This window comes from Musca autumnalis, unplaced genomic scaffold (assembly GCF_047663935.1).
Source record: "Musca autumnalis isolate F117 unplaced genomic scaffold, ASM4766393v1 scaffold_1, whole genome shotgun sequence".
Taxonomy (NCBI): domain Eukaryota; kingdom Metazoa; phylum Arthropoda; class Insecta; order Diptera; family Muscidae; genus Musca; species Musca autumnalis.
Genome location: NW_027411644.1, coordinates 83,003,333 through 83,022,424, shown reverse-complemented (window position 1 = coordinate 83,022,424; position 19,092 = coordinate 83,003,333). Strand labels below are relative to the sequence as shown.

At 38.2% G+C, this 19,092-nt stretch overlaps 1 protein-coding gene across 7 annotated transcripts; it reads left to right on the top strand.

The window, feature by feature from the left end:
- The first annotated feature begins 4,267 nt into the window (after positions 1-4,267).
- On the top strand, positions 4,268-17,960 carry LOC141402109 (uncharacterized). 7 transcript variants are annotated; one of them, XM_073982840.1, is made up of 7 exons: positions 4,268-6,645; positions 6,945-7,031; positions 7,086-7,232; positions 7,483-7,627; positions 17,295-17,379; positions 17,451-17,586; positions 17,650-17,960. In XM_073982840.1, the coding sequence occupies exons 3-6, from the start codon at positions 7,181-7,183 to the stop codon at positions 17,544-17,546; spliced, it is 378 nt and encodes a 125-aa protein (XP_073838941.1). In that variant the 5' UTR covers positions 4,268-6,645; positions 6,945-7,031; positions 7,086-7,180; the 3' UTR covers positions 17,547-17,586; positions 17,650-17,960. The 7 variants fall into 7 exon arrangements, 6 of the variants coding, with proteins under 6 accessions (XP_073838941.1, XP_073838935.1, XP_073838923.1 ...); XR_012412532.1 differs by having other exon boundaries at positions 4,271-6,645; positions 6,890-7,031; positions 17,295-17,380; XM_073982791.1 differs by having other exon boundaries at positions 4,275-5,278; positions 5,342-6,645; positions 6,890-7,031; positions 17,451-17,960.
- Positions 17,961-19,092: the final 1,132 nt, after the last annotated feature.

Below are 19,092 nucleotides of genomic sequence, written 5' to 3'. Positions count from 1 at the left end.
GATATACAACCTTGCTTTTGCCTGAAAAAGTACCAAACGTTGCAACACTTTTCACGTATCACAACAAACAAGGTAGATGTTCGAATTGCTGCAACAAAAAATGTTAGTATCAAATTTTGTAAACAATGTGAAAAGATATTAAATTACTTTGTTACAATGCTATTTTTTATTGTGTTCCCGTACTTTTTTAATGGTAATGTTAGAAAATAGAGCGAATTGTCAAAAATTGCTTCCCCATACAAATTTCTTAAAAAATACGGTAACGGAAAAATGACTGAAATAGCAAAAACTCCAGCAGAAATGTCAAAATCAACGTATCAGCTATAATATTAGATACCAATGAACATATGAACATGCTTGCTGCTAGTTTCTACTAGGCCAAAATTGTATGGCAGAAAACAGGAGAAGAGGGTGTTATTCGGCCCTATTTTTGTTTAAAGAGAAGTGCAAGTCTTGCTAGATTTCGGAGAACAGGAACGCATTTTTAGCGCTAAACGGGAAAACTACTAAGTACTAATATTTTGCGGGTTCTGAGCACAACTTTCATCTATCAAAATTTATTATTATGATGTCTCAACGATAAAATAATTTTTTATTTTTTCATTTGTTAGTACTATACACAATTAATACGATATATAGATAATTTTACGATAATTTTCCAAATAAAGTTGTAAAGTTCTATATTGTCGTATATTTTTGATGATTATGTCCTGTCCTGGTCGAGATTACAAACCCTGGAGGCTATTTGTGGTTAGGTGTCGCTGTGCTGGCATGGTCGCGTATGGCACGGCAAAAGCTCGTCGGACGGTGGGGTTCTTTGCGACTCCTACCCAATGAGACAGACACAAGAAAATCATCATGCCAGTCTAAGTTCAAAGATAAAATCAACTAAATAAATTGGCCCAAGAGAAAACCCACAATTCTGTATGAAAACAACAACAACAAAAATTGAATTTAGCACCACACATACCCTAGATAACAGAGAAAGTCTCATCTGCTGTTATGACGAGACAGTAGCCCACCCTCTGGAACTAGATTTCCACCGTAGCAACATCAGACGATTGTTTCCGTTGCCCCTATCGTACTTCTTCATTTTACTTACCCCCTCTTTCCTATCTCCTTTCGTTTAGTAAGATCTACATGGTCTTACAAAGAAATAACCAAATTAATTTCGACGTTATAAGCATCATTTCAAATATTTATTGTGGTATTCAGGTTACATCTCAGTGAATTTGATAAAATTAAATAAAAAAAATTACAGACAAAAAGGGAAGTAATGAAGAACAAAGGTAAATATTTAAGCAAAACATCGTAAATAAATATGAATATGCCTTTTTGTCAAATAATAACTACTAATATTGGACATATTGCAACTTTCGATCGGATTTCAGCCAATCCCAACAAGTAATCAGTAATTTATAATCTCTCCTTATTTCGTTGCAGGTATCTTGCTGTTTACGGGGATGATGAGGCACCAGGTTCGTTGGAGGACTTTTTGCTTCTAGCCGTTACGTTAGTTTTATGTAAAGTTAAGTATATGTGTGTTTTTATTGTTAATCTAAAAAAACTAAGGATTTGATTTTCTTTTTCAATATTTAGGACATTTGCCTCGCCGAAAGGGACAGCATCTTTTCACTAGAGAACAAACGCCCCGTGTCTCACAAAACCCTACCTCCTAGAATGAGCTCAATCTAACTGGTGGGGGACTGGATTCTAAATTTGATCCAAACGGAAAGTATTAAACAAATGCCTACCCTTGTGTAACACAATATTAACTATTTTCCTCCTCTTTTTTTAGATTAAAATGTTGGTCTTTTCGTCAGTCAGTCCAAGTTTTGGAAGGTATTTTTTTTTGTATTAGTGTTGAAGCAAGTCACCTGTGCACCGCCGATGCAGATGCTTGTAAGATATCCCACGTTGTAGCAGAGGAGGTGAGCTGCTGGTATCGTATTTTGCATATATTACTTTTTAGCTTTTTTTCTTTAGTTTTTTGTTTGGTTTGTTTTTCTGATGGATCCAAAATAATTTTAAAAGAATTCAGGTTTATTATTTTTGGACCAAATAATTATTTTCATTTAAAATGAATAAACTTAAATACTAATAAAAATCCAATTTGTGTTTTGTTCGCTTTTAATCAAAATCTTAGGATATTTCTTTGTATCAATGTACGATACAAAGGTTTGTATGCGTGTTCAATTCTTTTCGGGGATTCGGCTTAAAAATCTTTTTCGTGTGTTCCTCTTTCTCACCTCCGGCTGCTAAGTTGATCGACCAAGGAAAAGAAAGATTTTCCATCGGGCACATTCCATCTCAGTTTTCCTCTTGTCATTCACGTCAGCAACTTTACAAGGAAGTATTCAATTGACATTGACAGGAGGTAAATAAACAACTCCGAAAGGCAAAATCTCAGCTGATCGTATTCAGCTACTAACTACTAGATGCCGCTCTATTGTCAGTTACAACGCACATGACAAACCCAACCATCCTTTGGGACATCCTTGCCAAAGGATGGGAGGGAAAAAGTGCGTCCAAGAAAAATTGTTATCGTAGTAAAAAATAGTAGCTTCTTGCAGGTTCTGGAACAGAGCATATGTATAGTAAGTATATTATACCCAGTTCCCACATACACATATTGGAAAACATCTTCGGGTACCATCCTCACAAAAAGTCAACATTTGTGCTTAGTACATTTAATGGCTGTCGAGTATCTTTTGCAAATTTTTACCGAGAGTACTCTTTGTAGTCCTGTTTACAGCGATATAATGTTTTTGTGGGCAAGTCCTTTCTACCTGACTAAAAAATGCTAAAATGCCTGATGGGCACGATAACTATCGAAGTGGTTTACATTGGTCCAACCTTTGCGCATCGTAATATTTCTTTGACACTTAAATTATGTATGTTGGGTTAGGCCATGTTTATATTATAGCCTTTTGCAGGGTTAACCTTCTTAATGAGGATTTATTTGAAGTATACGCAAAGGAATTGACATTTGAAACCCAGTGGGTTTATTAAATCCGGTTATATATAAACGTATTATTATGGATTATATCGGTAAAGATATACATATCGGTAAAGATATACAACGACTAATCCACTGGATTTAATAGATCCAGTGGGTCAATCTTCATAAGTACAAACATGCTATTATTCTTAAGATACACCCTCACCATGCCTTCTGTTATGAATAGATACATCTGACTTTAGGTGTGTTCGTTTACTCATGGGTACTTTACACGATATGTTTTTTACATATGATTTGTCACTTCTCCCATACAAAATATATATGCAAAGTGACAGCTCATATGTAAAAAACATATCGTGTAAAGTACCCATTAACAATTTGTACAAATGTGTACAAGTTCAGTAACTTCCATGGCAGAATAATGCTAATGCTTAGTTTACATTCGGCGTCGTTTCGTGATTTCGAAGGCGTCTCGTGATTTCGCGCGAAATCAAGCTAAATTTATCATGATTTCGCATGCGAAAATGATATCATCTCATTTCGTGATTTCAGCGAAATCAACATCGAAATCACAGTACACAGATATACAACCTTGCTTTTGCCTAAAAAAGTACCAAACGTTGCAACACTTTTCACGTATCACAACAAACAAGGTAGATGTTCGAATTGCTGCAACAAAAAATGTTAGTATCAAATTTTGTAAACAATGTGAAAAGATATTAAATTACTTTGTTACAATGCTATTTTTTATTGTGTTCCCGTACTTTTTTAATGGTAATGTTAGAAAATAGAGCGAATTGTCAAAAATTGCTTCCCCATACAAATTTCTTAAAAAATACGGTAACGGAAAAATGACTGAAATAGCAAAAACTCCAGCAGAAATGTCAAAATCAACGTATCAGCTATAATATTAGATACCAATGAACATATGAACATGCTTGCTGCTAGTTTCTACTAGGCCAAAATTGTATGGCAGAAAACAGGAGAAGAGGGTGTTATTCGGCCCTATTTTTGTTTAAAGAGAAGTGCAAGTCTTGCTAGATTTCGGAGAACAGGAACGCATTTTTAGCGCTAAACGGGAAAACTACTAAGTACTAATATTTTGCGGGTTCTGAGCACAACTTTCATCTATCAAAATTTATTATTATGATGTCTCAACGATAAAATAATTTTTTATTTTTTCATTTGTTAGTACTATACACAATTAATACGATATATAGATAATTTTACGATAATTTTCCAAATAAAGTTGTAAAGTTCTATATTGTCGTATATTTTTGATGATTATGTCCTGTCCTGGTCGAGATTACAAACCCTGGAGGCTATTTGTGGTTAGGTGTCGCTGTGCTGGCATGGTCGCGTATGGCACGGCAAAAGCTCGTCGGACGGTGGGGTTCTTTGCGACTCCTACCCAATGAGACAGACACAAGAAAATCATCATGCCAGTCTAAGTTCAAAGATAAAATCAACTAAATAAATTGGCCCAAGAGAAAACCCACAATTCTGTATGAAAACAACAACAACAAAAATTGAATTTAGCACCACACATACCCTAGATAACAGAGAAAGTCTCATCTGCTGTTATGACGAGACAGTAGCCCACCCTCTGGAACTAGATTTCCACCGTAGCAACATCAGACGATTGTTTCCGTTGCCCCTATCGTACTTCTTCATTTTACTTACCCCCTCTTTCCTATCTCCTTTCGTTTAGTAAGATCTACATGGTCTTACAAAGAAATAACCAAATTAATTTCGACGTTATAAGCATCATTTCAAATATTTATTGTGGTATTCAGGTTACATCTCAGTGAATTTGATAAAATTAAATAAAAAAAATTACAGACAAAAAGGGAAGTAATGAAGAACAAAGGTAAATATTTAAGCAAAACATCGTAAATAAATATGAATATGCCTTTTTGTCAAATAATAACTACTAATATTGGACATATTGCAACTTTCGATCGGATTTCAGCCAATCCCAACAAGTAATCAGTAATTTATAATCTCTCCTTATTTCGTTGCAGGTATCTTGCTGTTTACGGGGATGATGAGGCACCAGGTTCGTTGGAGGACTTTTTGCTTCTAGCCGTTACGTTAGTTTTATGTAAAGTTAAGTATATGTGTGTTTTTATTGTTAATCTAAAAAAACTAAGGATTTGATTTTCTTTTTCAATATTTAGGACATTTGCCTCGCCGAAAGGGACAGCATCTTTTCACTAGAGAACAAACGCCCCGTGTCTCACAAAACCCTACCTCCTAGAATGAGCTCAATCTAACTGGTGGGGGACTGGATTCTAAATTTGATCCAAACGGAAAGTATTAAACAAATGCCTACCCTTGTGTAACACAATATTAACTATTTTCCTCCTCTTTTTTTAGATTAAAATGTTGGTCTTTTCGTCAGTCAGTCCAAGTTTTGGAAGGTATTTTTTTTTGTATTAGTGTTGAAGCAAGTCACCTGTGCACCGCCGATGCAGATGCTTGTAAGATATCCCACGTTGTAGCAGAGGAGGTGAGCTGCTGGTATCGTATTTTGCATATATTACTTTTTAGCTTTTTTTCTTTAGTTTTTTGTTTGGTTTGTTTTTCTGATGGATCCAAAATAATTTTAAAAGAATTCAGGTTTATTATTTTTGGACCAAATAATTATTTTCATTTAAAATGAATAAACTTAAATACTAATAAAAATCCAATTTGTGTTTTGTTCGCTTTTAATCAAAATCTTAGGATATTTCTTTGTATCAATGTACGATACAAAGGTTTGTATGCGTGTTCAATTCTTTTCGGGGATTCGGCTTAAAAATCTTTTTCGTGTGTTCCTCTTTCTCACCTCCGGCTGCTAAGTTGATCGACCAAGGAAAAGAAAGATTTTCCATCGGGCACATTCCATCTCAGTTTTCCTCTTGTCATTCACGTCAGCAACTTTACAAGGAAGTATTCAATTGACATTGACAGGAGGTAAATAAACAACTCCGAAAGGCAAAATCTCAGCTGATCGTATTCAGCTACTAACTACTAGATGCCGCTCTATTGTCAGTTACAACGCACATGACAAACCCAACCATCCTTTGGGACATCCTTGCCAAAGGATGGGAGGGAAAAAGTGCGTCCAAGTTATTGGAAACATTTTCTTTCTCCGAACACTGTGCGAGCGCGTTTCAATTTGGTGTCAGTGGCTAAAAATACTCTTTCACGAATCACCCTGTTGCGGAAGGTTATTCAAGGTATACTCCAATAACCGGTATCTTACCTAAATTAACATCACTACCTACTAAAAAAAATCATTCATATCAATTGTTAGTAGTAGGAGGACGTAATAAAACAAAAGAGGAATTGAAAACGCCTAAACGTCTGGGCTATCTAACAACTATTTTCTTACTCAAAGTTTATTAATATTAGGCAGCTATAATTAACACGAAATTTAAAAGTGAATATCAAGATTAACTAAAAGATAATTCCGGTAAAAAACTTGGATTGCGAGCTAAAAGAAGCTAAAGCGGAATTTATATGTACGTGTGTGTACGCACATATTTCGTTGTTACAATCAATGGTTCATTAAAGAACATCGTTAGGAAAGTAAGACAACAAAGTCACTACTCCAAAATTGATCGTAGTGAGTCTTTGCTTTCGGCAGCTTATTGTAGGCCGATTGTCGTTCAGATCAATAGCATAATTTCCAAACGGTATGTATATACACTATTATGATGACAGAAAGAATTGAAAAAAAATCATTACTATTGAAGGTCACTAAAGAAGCGTTTGTGTGTGGGGGGGGTTGTTATAACAAAAAAAACTATCCGTTAGGAATTTACCAATACTAAAAAAAATATGTGTGAGAAAAAAATACGAGTGTATGTTTCTACAGAAATCATTCATGTGTTAATGATAATAACAGGAACTAATAGTATTTTTTTTCTCGTCATTCAGAAAGAGCCTAAAACAATAACATGAATTGTCTTCCCGTTCTTGGACTAAATTGCAGCAGAAAATAGTGGTCAACGTTATTAGAGATCCTGCCTCTAAATGCTTACGGAACTAAAGACATTTTCTAAAGGTTTTTATTTTGAAGGTGAGTCGTTGAAAACTTTTTCCATAATCGTCTTTAATAATTTTTCTTTGCCAGGTTTGGGCCACTACTATCTATGCATTGAGTTTGGTGCCATCCGATATACTATGCTTGAGAGGCTCGTTATTTCCCTTCCACACTCAAATAATTAAATGATTGCAATCTCGGAACGATACCAGTTGGACATGGAGAATATCGCTTCAGGTAGTTATAATTGGGCCTAATTTTGTTGTACGAAGGTGGAAAAGGTTACGCCCCTTCAGTGGTGACAGTGTACCTTCTCCATCAAAAATGTTATGTTGTTTCTAAAAATGAGAATTTAACCGGTATCAGTTAACAAAGACATTCGCCCCAAATATTTCCAGAAAGCAAGCTAGTGCTTTATTCTGGAACTGAGTAAAAACCATATATGCACTTTAGACATGCGTATATTAAACCAATCTTTCCCTTTTAGGTTCATCTGCTTGGCATGGAATACCCCTAAAGGATGTTGGCAGTGAATCCTCTTTTGTTATACATGCCCCTGTTGCAAACCTCTCTACGTCCAGACACCCAAAAAGTCTACTTTTTCTTCGTCGTCATCAACGCTATATTATCGGGTGAGTACAGACAAATGTTACTTCTATTAAGCAATTACAGTGTTTTTTTTTTGATAATGTCTAGTGGTAATATATTTGCATAAAGATTTACTTCCCGGTTAGGAGCAAAATAATTTTTAGAAACTCTAGGGCGTAATAGAAATGAATGATTCTATAGTTTTTCTTTCATTCCTTCCACTGATGGCCCAAAATCAAGGAGTATATGGTGGGAGTATACAATGTGAGAACAATTACCACCTGTAAAGGTCTCCGATATTTCGGTGTTTACTCTTCGGAGTATTGTATAGGTTTTTTCTTCTGAAGGCTATTGGGTTCTTGGACCTGACCTGTATTATATTTATATTACTGTGTGATGTACTGAAGTACTACCGCGAAAACATATTTCATCAGTCTTCCTGATGCTGGGACGGGAAAGCGCCAATGGATGCGATTATCCAATAGAGGAAACGATTGAGGAATTGTACACTCCTAAGGCAATATAGCTTATACTCTTGCCCCCACGTCGTATATAGTGCATTACAAATTTATACGGAATATGACCTGTAACAACATGGTGCCATCACTGCAAGGCAGGTCAGAACAAACATATGGCTACAATTTGTTCTTTTGGTGCTCCTATTGTGTCAAAACGTTTTGTTGTTTGTACACATTTATCAAGATTGACAAATGAATCAATACAAATATATTTAAAACACATTACTAGATATAGAGTTCAGTTTTCCATAAAGTTACAGATATGAAATTGGAAAGTCGTTCAGCCAAAAATTTCCAGGTGGTGTGAGCCAAGAGAATTTAGAACTTTCAGATACTGATCACAAGTTGTTAATCAATAATCATTGGATTTCTGAGAGGAGCGATATGAATCATTTGTTCGACAGACCTCGTGTTATTTAGCTGGGCTCACCATTAAGAATCTGAAGTCACTGGTTCATCTCTCCAGTGCCTATGTTAGTTCATTCGTATTCAATTGATGTTAAAGATAAACTGTATCCTGCCCCCGATGATGCAGAGCAAATGCTTGAATAGGTCAATAAATCAGCCGATAAGAATTTGAAGGAAATGGAACCCAGGGTTTCAGGGACCAAAAAAAAAACACTTGGCAGCACATGAAGTTGCCATGGCTCCAATACGTTTCTATGGATCCGTTGCATCAAAAAAAATAAATAGACATTGCGACCCTGAGCTGGAAAGGAATATTCTGGAACTATACACAAGTGCGTTAGAGAATATTTGAATAAGGAATCACCAAGGAATGTGGAAGCAGTCAGAATGAATGATTACATTTTGAAGTGGTTCCATAATGTATATCTTGTTTTGGATGTGGTACAACCAGTATATTAAAATATGTTATATAGGTACATAATATAATATTATTATAAAAGTAATTGTATGAAAATCACATCGTGGCTGAATAATGTGGCTAAAGCCTCCAAAGATAGCGAAAAGCTATATCAAAGCATGGTCTGGCACCAGCAAATTCTTGGGGAAGGATTTCACCCATTCCGTTGGGGTATTGAGGGTAATATGAATTCATGTACCAAATTATATGACTCTATCTTAAATATTGCGAGTTCTATCTTATGTTTAAAAGGCTGACGGAAATTTTTGTCCTTTAAAAAAAAAAAAAAAAACAAGGAATATCTAAAAAGTAAATAAAACAAATTTTGAAAGTATTTCAAATAGATAACACTTGTCACATTAGTTATTAATAATTTTGAATTCGTAAGCAAACTTGCTTCAGAGTGTATTTTTTGTTTGTTTTAATTCAATTTTTCAAATAGGTGTTTATTGGACCATTTGTAACAAAGTTATAATGGCACATGAACCACATCATTCTATCACTATTGTATATGATGGCTGAAAAGTGAATGATCCTTTCAACCTAGAATCGTAACTTTTGGGATGAGGGACACTCTTGGTTCGTATGCGGCAGACCAGACCGTGTTTTTGGAAATTCGAACTGAGATCGCAAGAGAAGTACTACAGGGTGGATAATATGGAGAAGTATGAATCATTGGGTGAAGGCCGAGTGTACTAGATTACCATAAAATATGGATCGTGAAATCTAAAATGTTCTATGTGTACGCAAAGTACTATCTTAGCACAACATTGCAAAGATTAGGAACCGAACTCTTATATTTGAACAACGTTTTTAATTTTTGAGTTAATAAATTCTAAATGTGGTGAAGACAAACGGGGTAGATAAAAATCCGGTTTCCATTTGTGCCAGAGAAGTAGCAGGCACCTACTGTTCCAACCACACAATGCGAATTCAAATTTGTTCTTAATATCTTGCTCAAGTTTTTCCTATTTTTGGGGTTTGCTAATATCGGTATATACGAAACTACATGGTCATATATTCAATTTAAGCACGGAATCTCCTCTTCTTGGTAGGTCTTGCCTGATTATTATTTCCCAGCCGGTGAGCGAATACTAACAAATAAATTTGTTTATTTGTTGGGATAAGCAGGTTCCTAGAGAACTGTAGATTAAATCCTCAAGTTTCATATTTATTCCATAAAGCTGTAAGAGTCTGAGACGAAATCAAAGAGCAACAATGCATAATTTAGAGGGGTGTTTGCAAACACTTATATTAAAGAGTTAGTTGCTCTGGGCCCTTGTATCCTTCAAACTAATCCCAGGAACCCTGCTAAGAATGCATGTAAGACCATTTTGATGACGTACAATTGCGAGGCCATACTTATTGATATTTCTCCTATACACTCCTGAGATCGCTATATATACATAGCATTTTTTGTTTCTTCCAATTTGGATACCTGGGGCTCGGGTATTGCTTCATGAGAATAAGAAATATAGTCACTCACAAAGACAAAAAAAAATGACAAACGAGAAAATTACTTTTTCTTTTGAACGCGAAAGTTCGCTAGGTCAGCTAGCAATGTGTTTGAATTCTCTGCCCCAAATCAAACTTTGGGTTTTACATCCCACCCTACAAACCTTACTTTTATCGTACCAACGACGCAATGCTTAAAAAAACTGTTCCTTTTCCTGGCTTTGGGGGTATCAGTGAGTAGACCTACGCCTTAGTCAGAGTGTTAGATACGTTGGCATTTCAAATACATCTAGGTGTATTTGATCTTGTCTCCCCACTTTCAGACTCTAACGTCATGAATCGACGACCAACAGCTCCGCGACCTCGTGTACAACATTTCCCTGCCCCGTGCCATGGATGCAAACGGGTACTGCTACTACTGTAGCGAAAGGGGAAGTGCACTCATGGTCAAGGACAGTCACAAGTTGACTGTTTGGAAGTCGTAGACATATTGTTAGAGTCGGCAAACCGGGAAGCTTCTCATCGTACTCTAACCTCGTACTTCTGGCTACAGCTTGTAGTGTTTAGAACGCTGGTCTCCTAGGGTCGTAAAGGATGATGAACTGAGATTAGAGGCAAATCGATTGGGACATTATTGAGTTAATATCATATAAAGAAAGGTATGTTATGTTAGACCATTGGGGGACTCTATTTTCTATCTTTGCGTCCTAAGGTCGTAAGTTCTGTCATATCCCTCTATCGAATACCAATCTCCTTGAAAACTGAGTAAGAGAGGAATTCTTCCTAAATTTTCCACCAAGTCTCATACCTATTGCTTAAGATCCTTGGCGTGGTAAACACCCAAAGACTTCCCTTTTAGATCCTCGACCTCGTAAAGGCAATTCCCCACAGGTTTCACTATTCGGCACTTTATGAATTTATGTCCTAACTTCGCATTAAATTGAGCCTTGAAATCACTCTGCTGAAAGCTTCTTCTGTATACTTCCTGGCCAGGTATAAATTTAACAACCCTACTTCGCGTGTTGTACTTCTTTTCGTTACTTAAATAGGCCTTATGCAAGCTATCTTGTATCTGTTTTCTTACAATTTCTAACTTGGCAGATTTAGGCAGTATATTACTTTCGGGATCATTTAACGTATTCAACCTTCTCGCTAGTGCATACACACTCCCATGTCCGATCATATTCATCCCGAATAAAGCAAAGTATGGGGTTACCCCGATCGCAGAGTGTACTGATGATCGCAGCGAGCACTCTATTTCTGATAAGTATTTATCCCATTCTTGATGGTTTCCATTCAAATAGGAGCGAATAGCGGCCAGTATGGACTGGTTTACTCTCTCCGAGGCGTTAGCTTGGGGAGAGTGGGTTGCTGTTCTAAGGTGTTGGACTCCGAATGTCTTCACTAGCTCCTGGAATTCCTTGCTTACAAACTGCTGCCCATTATCAGACACGATTGTCTCGGGGGTACCGAACTTATGGAAAACCTCTGCTATTAAAAACTTTATAACTTGTTTGGCACTGGCTTTAGCCATGGCTTTAAGTAAAACATACTTGCTTAGATGGTCAAGTACAATGAAAATGTATGAGTTTCCGTCCTTTGAGCGGGGATAAGGCCCTAAAAAGTCGATATAGATCCGTTGAAACGGTCTTTCAACGATAGTCTCCTTACCCATTGGAGGACGAAGGGTGGTGTTTGCAGATTTAGTACATTTGCATGTTTCGCAGCTTTGTACAAACGCCCTAACCTGAATGGTCATATTCGGCCAATAAAAATATTCTCTTATTCTCTTCAATGTCTTGTGGAAACCCCCGTGTGCCATTTGAGGAGGACAGTGGGCTTTCTCTATAATACCTGTTGTCAATTCTTGGGGAACCCATAGTTTCCAGGAGAAATCTTCATTAGTCGGTATGCCATCGTAGTGCTGTGTGCGCTTATAAACATATTCATCTATAACTCGGATATCTGGCAAACTCTCACTACTCTTACGAACTGTATCGATCAGCTCTCTATAAGATTCAGACTTGAACGACTCTGAGTTTAGATCTATAAGTTCATTTAAATCTGCGGACAACTCTTCCATATCATAACGGGAAAGAGTGTCGGGCACGACGTTCTTAGTACCTTGCCTATGCTCAATATCGAAAGAAAAGGCTTGTAAGTGTAGGCTCCATCGAGCAAGTCGTCCACTAAGATCTTTGTGGGACATAAGCCACTTCAGACTACTATGATCAGTAATTATAGTGAAGGGCATCAGTTCAATATACGGACGGAACTTCTTTACTGCCATTACCACGGCCAGGCACTCCCGTTCTGTTACGGAGTAATTCTTCTGTGCTGCCGTCAGTTTCTGTGAAAAATAAGCAATGGGATGCTCTCCGCCCTCGTCATCCTTCTGGAAAAGGACTCCTCCAATGCCGAGGTCGGAAGCATCACATTGAACGAAAAAGTGCTTCTCAAAGTTCGGATGTGTTAAAACTGGGCTGGTTACAAGGGCATTCTTCAACCTGTCAAATGCCACTTTTGCCTCTTCCGTAAAACTGAATTGCTTGCCCTTTTTCAAGGTTTCGAATATTGGCGCAGCGATAGTGGCATAGTTCGGTATAAACCTCCTATACCAGCCGGTAGCGCCTGTGAAACTTCGAACCTGTTTCGCGGTTTTAGGGTAGCAAAACTTGGTTATGGTTTCCACTTTGCCTGGATCAGGTTTCAACTCTCCTCCCCCAACAATGTAACCCAGGTAACGAAGCTCCTTAAAGCAAAACTTAGATTTGGCAACGTTGATCGTCAACCCTGCCTCATCTAAGAGTTTCGCTACTCGCTCTAACAGTTCCATGTGGGTGTCGAAGTCTGGAGATACAATCAGTAAATCATCCAAGTAGACAAAGACGCGATCTCGGATGGCTGAGGGGATCACCTTGTCCATTAAACGACACAACCTTTGAGCTGCATTACACAGCCCAAAGGGCATGACCGTAAAATTGTACAGTGGTCTCCCCGGCACCGTAAACGCAGTCTTTTCTCTACTTGGCCGATCTAAAGGTATCTGCCAGAACGCATCCTTCAGGTCGACACTTGAAATGAAGAAAGTATCACCCAGCCGACTGAGCAAACCCTCAATGTGCGGGAGCGGATAGGCATCCTTAACCGTGAGAGCATTGAGCTTTCGAGCGTCCAAACAAAGTCAGTTCTTTTCACCCTTGAGAACCAGAGTCACTGGGTGACTCCACGGACTCTCACTCGGCTCAATTACTCCCATGGTTAACATCCGGTCCAACTCCGCGTACATGAGTTTCTGCACAGCCGGAGATACTGGGTAATGCTTGCTCTTCACCGGAACTGCATTACCAGTATCAATGGTATGGACCTCAGACTTCGTCCTTCCCAGACCTTTCTTAGTGTAGCATGGGAATTTTGCCACAATCATTTCCAAACGTTGCCGCTGGAAATCAGACAGTATATGGACGGGTTTGTCATCACTGGTTCCCGCGGTTGCTTCGTCACACAAGCTTACACTGTTGGTGGTGAGACTATCCACTGAGGTAAAGAACCCAAAGGCTCTCAAAAAGTCCACCCCCAGAAACAACTCTCGATTGAGAGTGGGGACCAAAAAAAACGTTATGTCCTTGGTTTTGCCGCTGAATGTAATGGGAACTGTTATTCGGCCAACAATGCGATGGGGACTTCCATCCGCCGTCTTTATAAAAGAATAGAAATTTGTAAACTTAATGCCAACTTTCTCCACGAACTCTAGACAATTCTTACCTAGGCAACTTACAGTGGCCCCACTATCCAAAAGTCCCTCAATCTCAACACCTTGAATCTCAATTCGGGAGTAGAAGCGAGTGTCTTTACCTTCGTATAGCGCCGCCGAGGCAATCTCTCGCCGAAGCTGCTTCCTTCGCTGATAGCGTTCTCGAGCCCTCCTAACTTTCGAAGAAACCTGACCAAAGATCCTTGCCCTAGCTTCTTCATATTCTCTCTTGCGTATGTGTAAGGGTTTGAGTTCTCTCAGCTTCGGTTCTACATTCATAGCTTGTTTAATGGGGTTGGTTAGAATTTTCGTCGTCGATAAGGGGGAAAGGTCGGCTGTCGAAAAATCAGGTTTTACTGCTGCGGGGTCTCCGTCTTTGTCGAGCGAGCTTCTGCAGTCCGAGGCTTCAGTTCCTGAGCTTCAGTACGGCATTAAAGAAATCTTCAAAAGATTCCTGTGGTTGCTGCCTGCGGTCCATAATCTTTTTCTGTATCTGAAACTCAGACTCGAATCGCCGGAACTGCGACAAAAAGGCACTTCTAAGGTCACTCCAGCTCTGAAACGGGGCGATTTTCCTCTGTTGCCAATACCAATCGAGAGCCTGCCCGTCCAATAGCTGCGGAAAATCCTTGATCAGCTCCTCGAATGGGTATGCATAGTCGTGCCTTAGAGACTCGACGCGGAAAATAAAGTCTTCGGCGTCTACCGTTCTGTTACTTCCGTCAAATCTTATACCCCACTTCTTCAAATTAAAACGAGGACCGGGAGGTGACATTGACGGGTAGCTGAAGTTCGGGGACGGTTGCCAATTGCCCGTTCCTGTCGCTTGGTTGGAATGCTGATCCTGAGCACGGCTATTGACTCTTGGTGGAGGACCCGTCGGTGGTGGTATAGGCCTACCGTTACCTGGTACCGATTGTTGCGTAGTCGGTTGGCTATTTGTCATCGGACCAGAATCCTTGTTTTGAGCTGCCACTGTGCCCTGTACGGGTGTCACACTCAGCCTCCGCTGCCAATCACTATGTAACCGACGTATATCTTCAACACTCCTCAACAACTGTTCCTGTGCTCTTTCCACTGAAGCAATTACATACTGTAATTCGGGATCTTGCACAGATCCCAGAGTCAATCCAGGCTTCTCTTTCCGGCAGTCAATTCTTATATCTCGAGCTGTTTGACTGGCAAACTCTGGCGACTGTATGGAGTCGTTGAATGCCTCAGAACTCAGTGACGCATCGCTGGCAACCGGTGGAGCTAATGATGATGCGGGTACAGCTGTCGAACCTGCATTGTTGGGGTTTAATACTACACCGCTCACGACGGGACCAGCAGCCGCTTGGAAAGTATTGGCTGCCGTTTCTGCTCGTTCCTTACTCTTAGACCTGGTTTCCATATCTTTGTCTAGAATAGATTAACGCTTTAAAAACCTAACGACTAAGCAAAAACTCACACACACTCACACCAAAATTCAACTTCTATGAAATCGCACTACACAGGAAACGATAATATGGTATATCCAAGCGTAAATGTAAAAATCTCAACGATATTCTGAAAAAGCAAGTTTTATTAACTTTAAAACAATCTGAGATGTGTAAAAACTACTAAAATTTGGCCTTGTAGGAGATAGGTTTTCCAAGAGGGAATAATAAAAATGAAGGGTACATAATAAATAACTAATAAAGACACCTAAAGGCGCTCTATTAAATGCTAGACTCTTTTAATTACAGGTTGTGGGTGCTGCTCACACTGTTTGATTAATGGTAAAAACCTCACCTAAAGTCTTCCCAAGAATATTCGATAATCTTTAGCTAGGCCTGAGACCAATTGCTATGAATCCTAGAACATATCTCTTTGGAACTTAGGTGGGTTAATATTAGGCTATTTAAACTAACTATTGTACGGTATGTCCCTCTACAGATAACCCTAAACTAGCGATTGGGTTCTGCCTGTTACGAACCAACAAGACTAGATGTAGGCTTAACCGTTGGAAGAATATTGATAACTCGCAGTTCCTTGTTCAATATCCAAGAGATTCCTGGCTACACGGCAAAATTTCATATGAAACCATACCGGGTCCAAAGGTCTCTTAAACATTTCCAAGAAACCCTTTCTGAATCCTTTAACTACTATTATCTGTAACTACTGTATAAAGCTTCCCTAATTCCGTTCTACCCTATGGTCATCATTCTCTATCTATACACAAACTTTCGAATGAGTCCTAGATTAGTACGAATTAGGCGCTTTTGCAGCCACTGTCAAAACTAATTACTGGCATCCAACAAGGAATACCGAGATAACCTCTCGTGACCAACTAACTAGAAATGACAATGACCCTAACTAATAAAAAGGTTCTCTTCTTGGGCCCCACGTTGGGCGCCATTCTGTCCTGTCCTGGTCGAGATTACAAACCCTGGAGGCTATTTGTGGTTAGGTGTCGCTGTGCTGGCATGGTCGCGTATGGCACGGCAAAAGCTTGTCGGACGGTGGGGTTCTTTGCGACTCCTACCCAATGAGACAGACACAAGAAAATCATCATGCCAGTCTAAGTTCAAAGATAAAATCAACTAAATAAATTGGCCCAAGAGAAAACCCACAATTCTGTATGAAAACAACAACAACAAAAATTGAATTTAGCACCACACATACCCTAGATAACAGAGAAAGTCTCATCTGCTGTTATGACGAGACAGTAGCCCACCCTCTGGAACTAGATTTCCACCGTAGCAACATCAGACGATTGTTTCCGTTGCCCCTATCGTACTTCTTCATTTTACTTACCCCCTCTTTCCTATCTCCTTTCGTTTAGTAAGATCTACATGGTCTTACAAAGAAATAACCAAATTAATTTCGACGTTATAAGCATCATTTCAAATATTTATTGTGGTATTCAGGTTACATCTCAGTGAATTTGATAAAATTAAATAAAAAAAATTACAGACAAAAAGGGAAGTAATGAAGAACAAAGGTAAATATTTAAGCAAAACATCGTAAATAAATATGAATATGCCTTTTTGTCAAATAATAACTACTAATATTGGACATATTGCAACTTTCGATCGGATTTCAGCCAATCCCAACAAGTAATCAGTAATTTATAATCTCTCCTTATTTCGTTGCAGGTATCTTGCTGTTTACGGGGATGATGAGGCACCAGGTTCGTTGGAGGACTTTTTGCTTCTAGCCGTTACGTTAGTTTTATGTAAAGTTAAGTATATGTGTGTTTTTATTGTTAATCTAAAAAAACTAAGGATTTGATTTTCTTTTTCAATATTTAGGACATTTGGCTCGCCGAAAGGGACAGCATCTTTTCACTAGAGAACAAACGCCCCGTGTCTCACAAAACCCTACCTCCTAGAATGAGCTCAATCTAACTGGTGGGGGACTGGATTCTAAATTTGATCCAAACGGAAAGTATTAAACAAATGCCTACCCTTGTGTAACACAATATTAACTATTTTCCTCCTCTTTTTTTAGATTAAAATGTTGGTCTTTTCGTCAGTCAGTCCAAGTTTTGGAAGGTATTTTTTTTTTTGTATTAGTGTTGAAGCAAGTCACCTGTGCACCGCCGATGCAGATGCTTGTAAGATATCCCACGTTGTAGCAGAGGAGGTGAGCTGCTGGTATCGTATTTTGCATATATTACTTTTTAGCTTTTTTTCTTTAGTTTTTTGTTTGGTTTGTTTTTCTGATGGATCCAAAATAATTTTAAAAGAATTCAGGTTTATTATTTTTGGACCAAATAATTATTTTCATTTAAAATGAATAAACTTAAATACTAATAAAAATCCAATTTGTGTTTTGTTCGCTTTTAATCAAAATCTTAGGATATTTCTTTGTATCAATGTACGATACAAAGGTTTGTATGCGTGTTCAATTCTTTTCGGGGATTCGGCTTAAAAATCTTTTTCGTGTGTTCCTCTTTCTCACCTCCGGCTGCTAAGTTGATCGACCAAGGAAAAGAAAGATTTTCCATCGGGCACATTCCATCTCAGTTTTCCTCTTGTCATTCACGTCAGCAACTTTACAAGGAAGTATTCAATTGACATTGACAGGAGGTAAATAAACAACTCCGAAAGGCAAAATCTCAGCTGATCGTATTCAGCTACTAACTACTAGATGCCGCTCTATTGTCAGTTACAACGCACATGACAATTAATTCAATTTACAACAATTTTTTTTGAAAATTTATGTTCGATCAGCTGCGCATATGCATCTACCTTGATCATTGTGGTATGTGTGAAATCAACAAACAATAAGTGTAAACAGCGGGGTGTATTTCAGGATTTCGTGAAATCCACTGTATTTTGGAGCGCAAGTGTAAACTTGGCATAAGTTTACATTTACGAAATCCACTCGATTTCAACTGTCAAATCCATAGCTCAAACGTCAAATGAAATCTCATCTGAATTTCATTTGACGTTTAACCTATGTATTTGACAGTTGAAATCGAGTGGATTTCGTAAATGTAAACCAAGCATAAGAAGGTAATCTCATTTAAAAAACCCGTCCTTGAGCTGTCAAATACAAGCATGCATCGAAACAACATAAATGTTGTTTTTGTTATTAGGTGTGTTCGTTTACTCAACAATTCGTACAAATTTGTACAAGTTCAGTAACTTCTTGTAATCGGCTAAGGTCTTTTGCATTGTACTGTAGAGTAAACGAACGACATCCAGTAACAATTTGTACAAATTTTGAGTAAACGAACACACATATTGTATGTTAATGACAAAATACAGTTTGTTTACGTTCTTTTGAAGTATAAATATTTGTGTACATAATTTTATGCTTGGTTTATATTTACGAAATCCACTCGATTTCAACTGTCAATTCCATTGCATAAACGTCAAATGAAATCCTATGGATTTCAGATGAGTTTTCATTTGACGTATACGCAAAGGAATTGACATTTGAAAT

Coding starts and splice junctions, on each gene's coding strand:
- LOC141402109 (XM_073982840.1), top strand. CDS start 7,181: ATGATTGCAATCTCGGAACGATACCAGTTGGACATGGAGAATATCGCT. Junction 7,233..7,482: donor CATGGAGAATATCGCTTCAG/GTAGTTATAATT, acceptor TTTCCCTTTTAG/GTTCATCTGCTTGGCATGGA. Junction 7,628..17,294: donor CATCAACGCTATATTATCGG/GTGAGTACAGAC, acceptor ATTTCGTTGCAG/GTATCTTGCTGTTTACGGGG.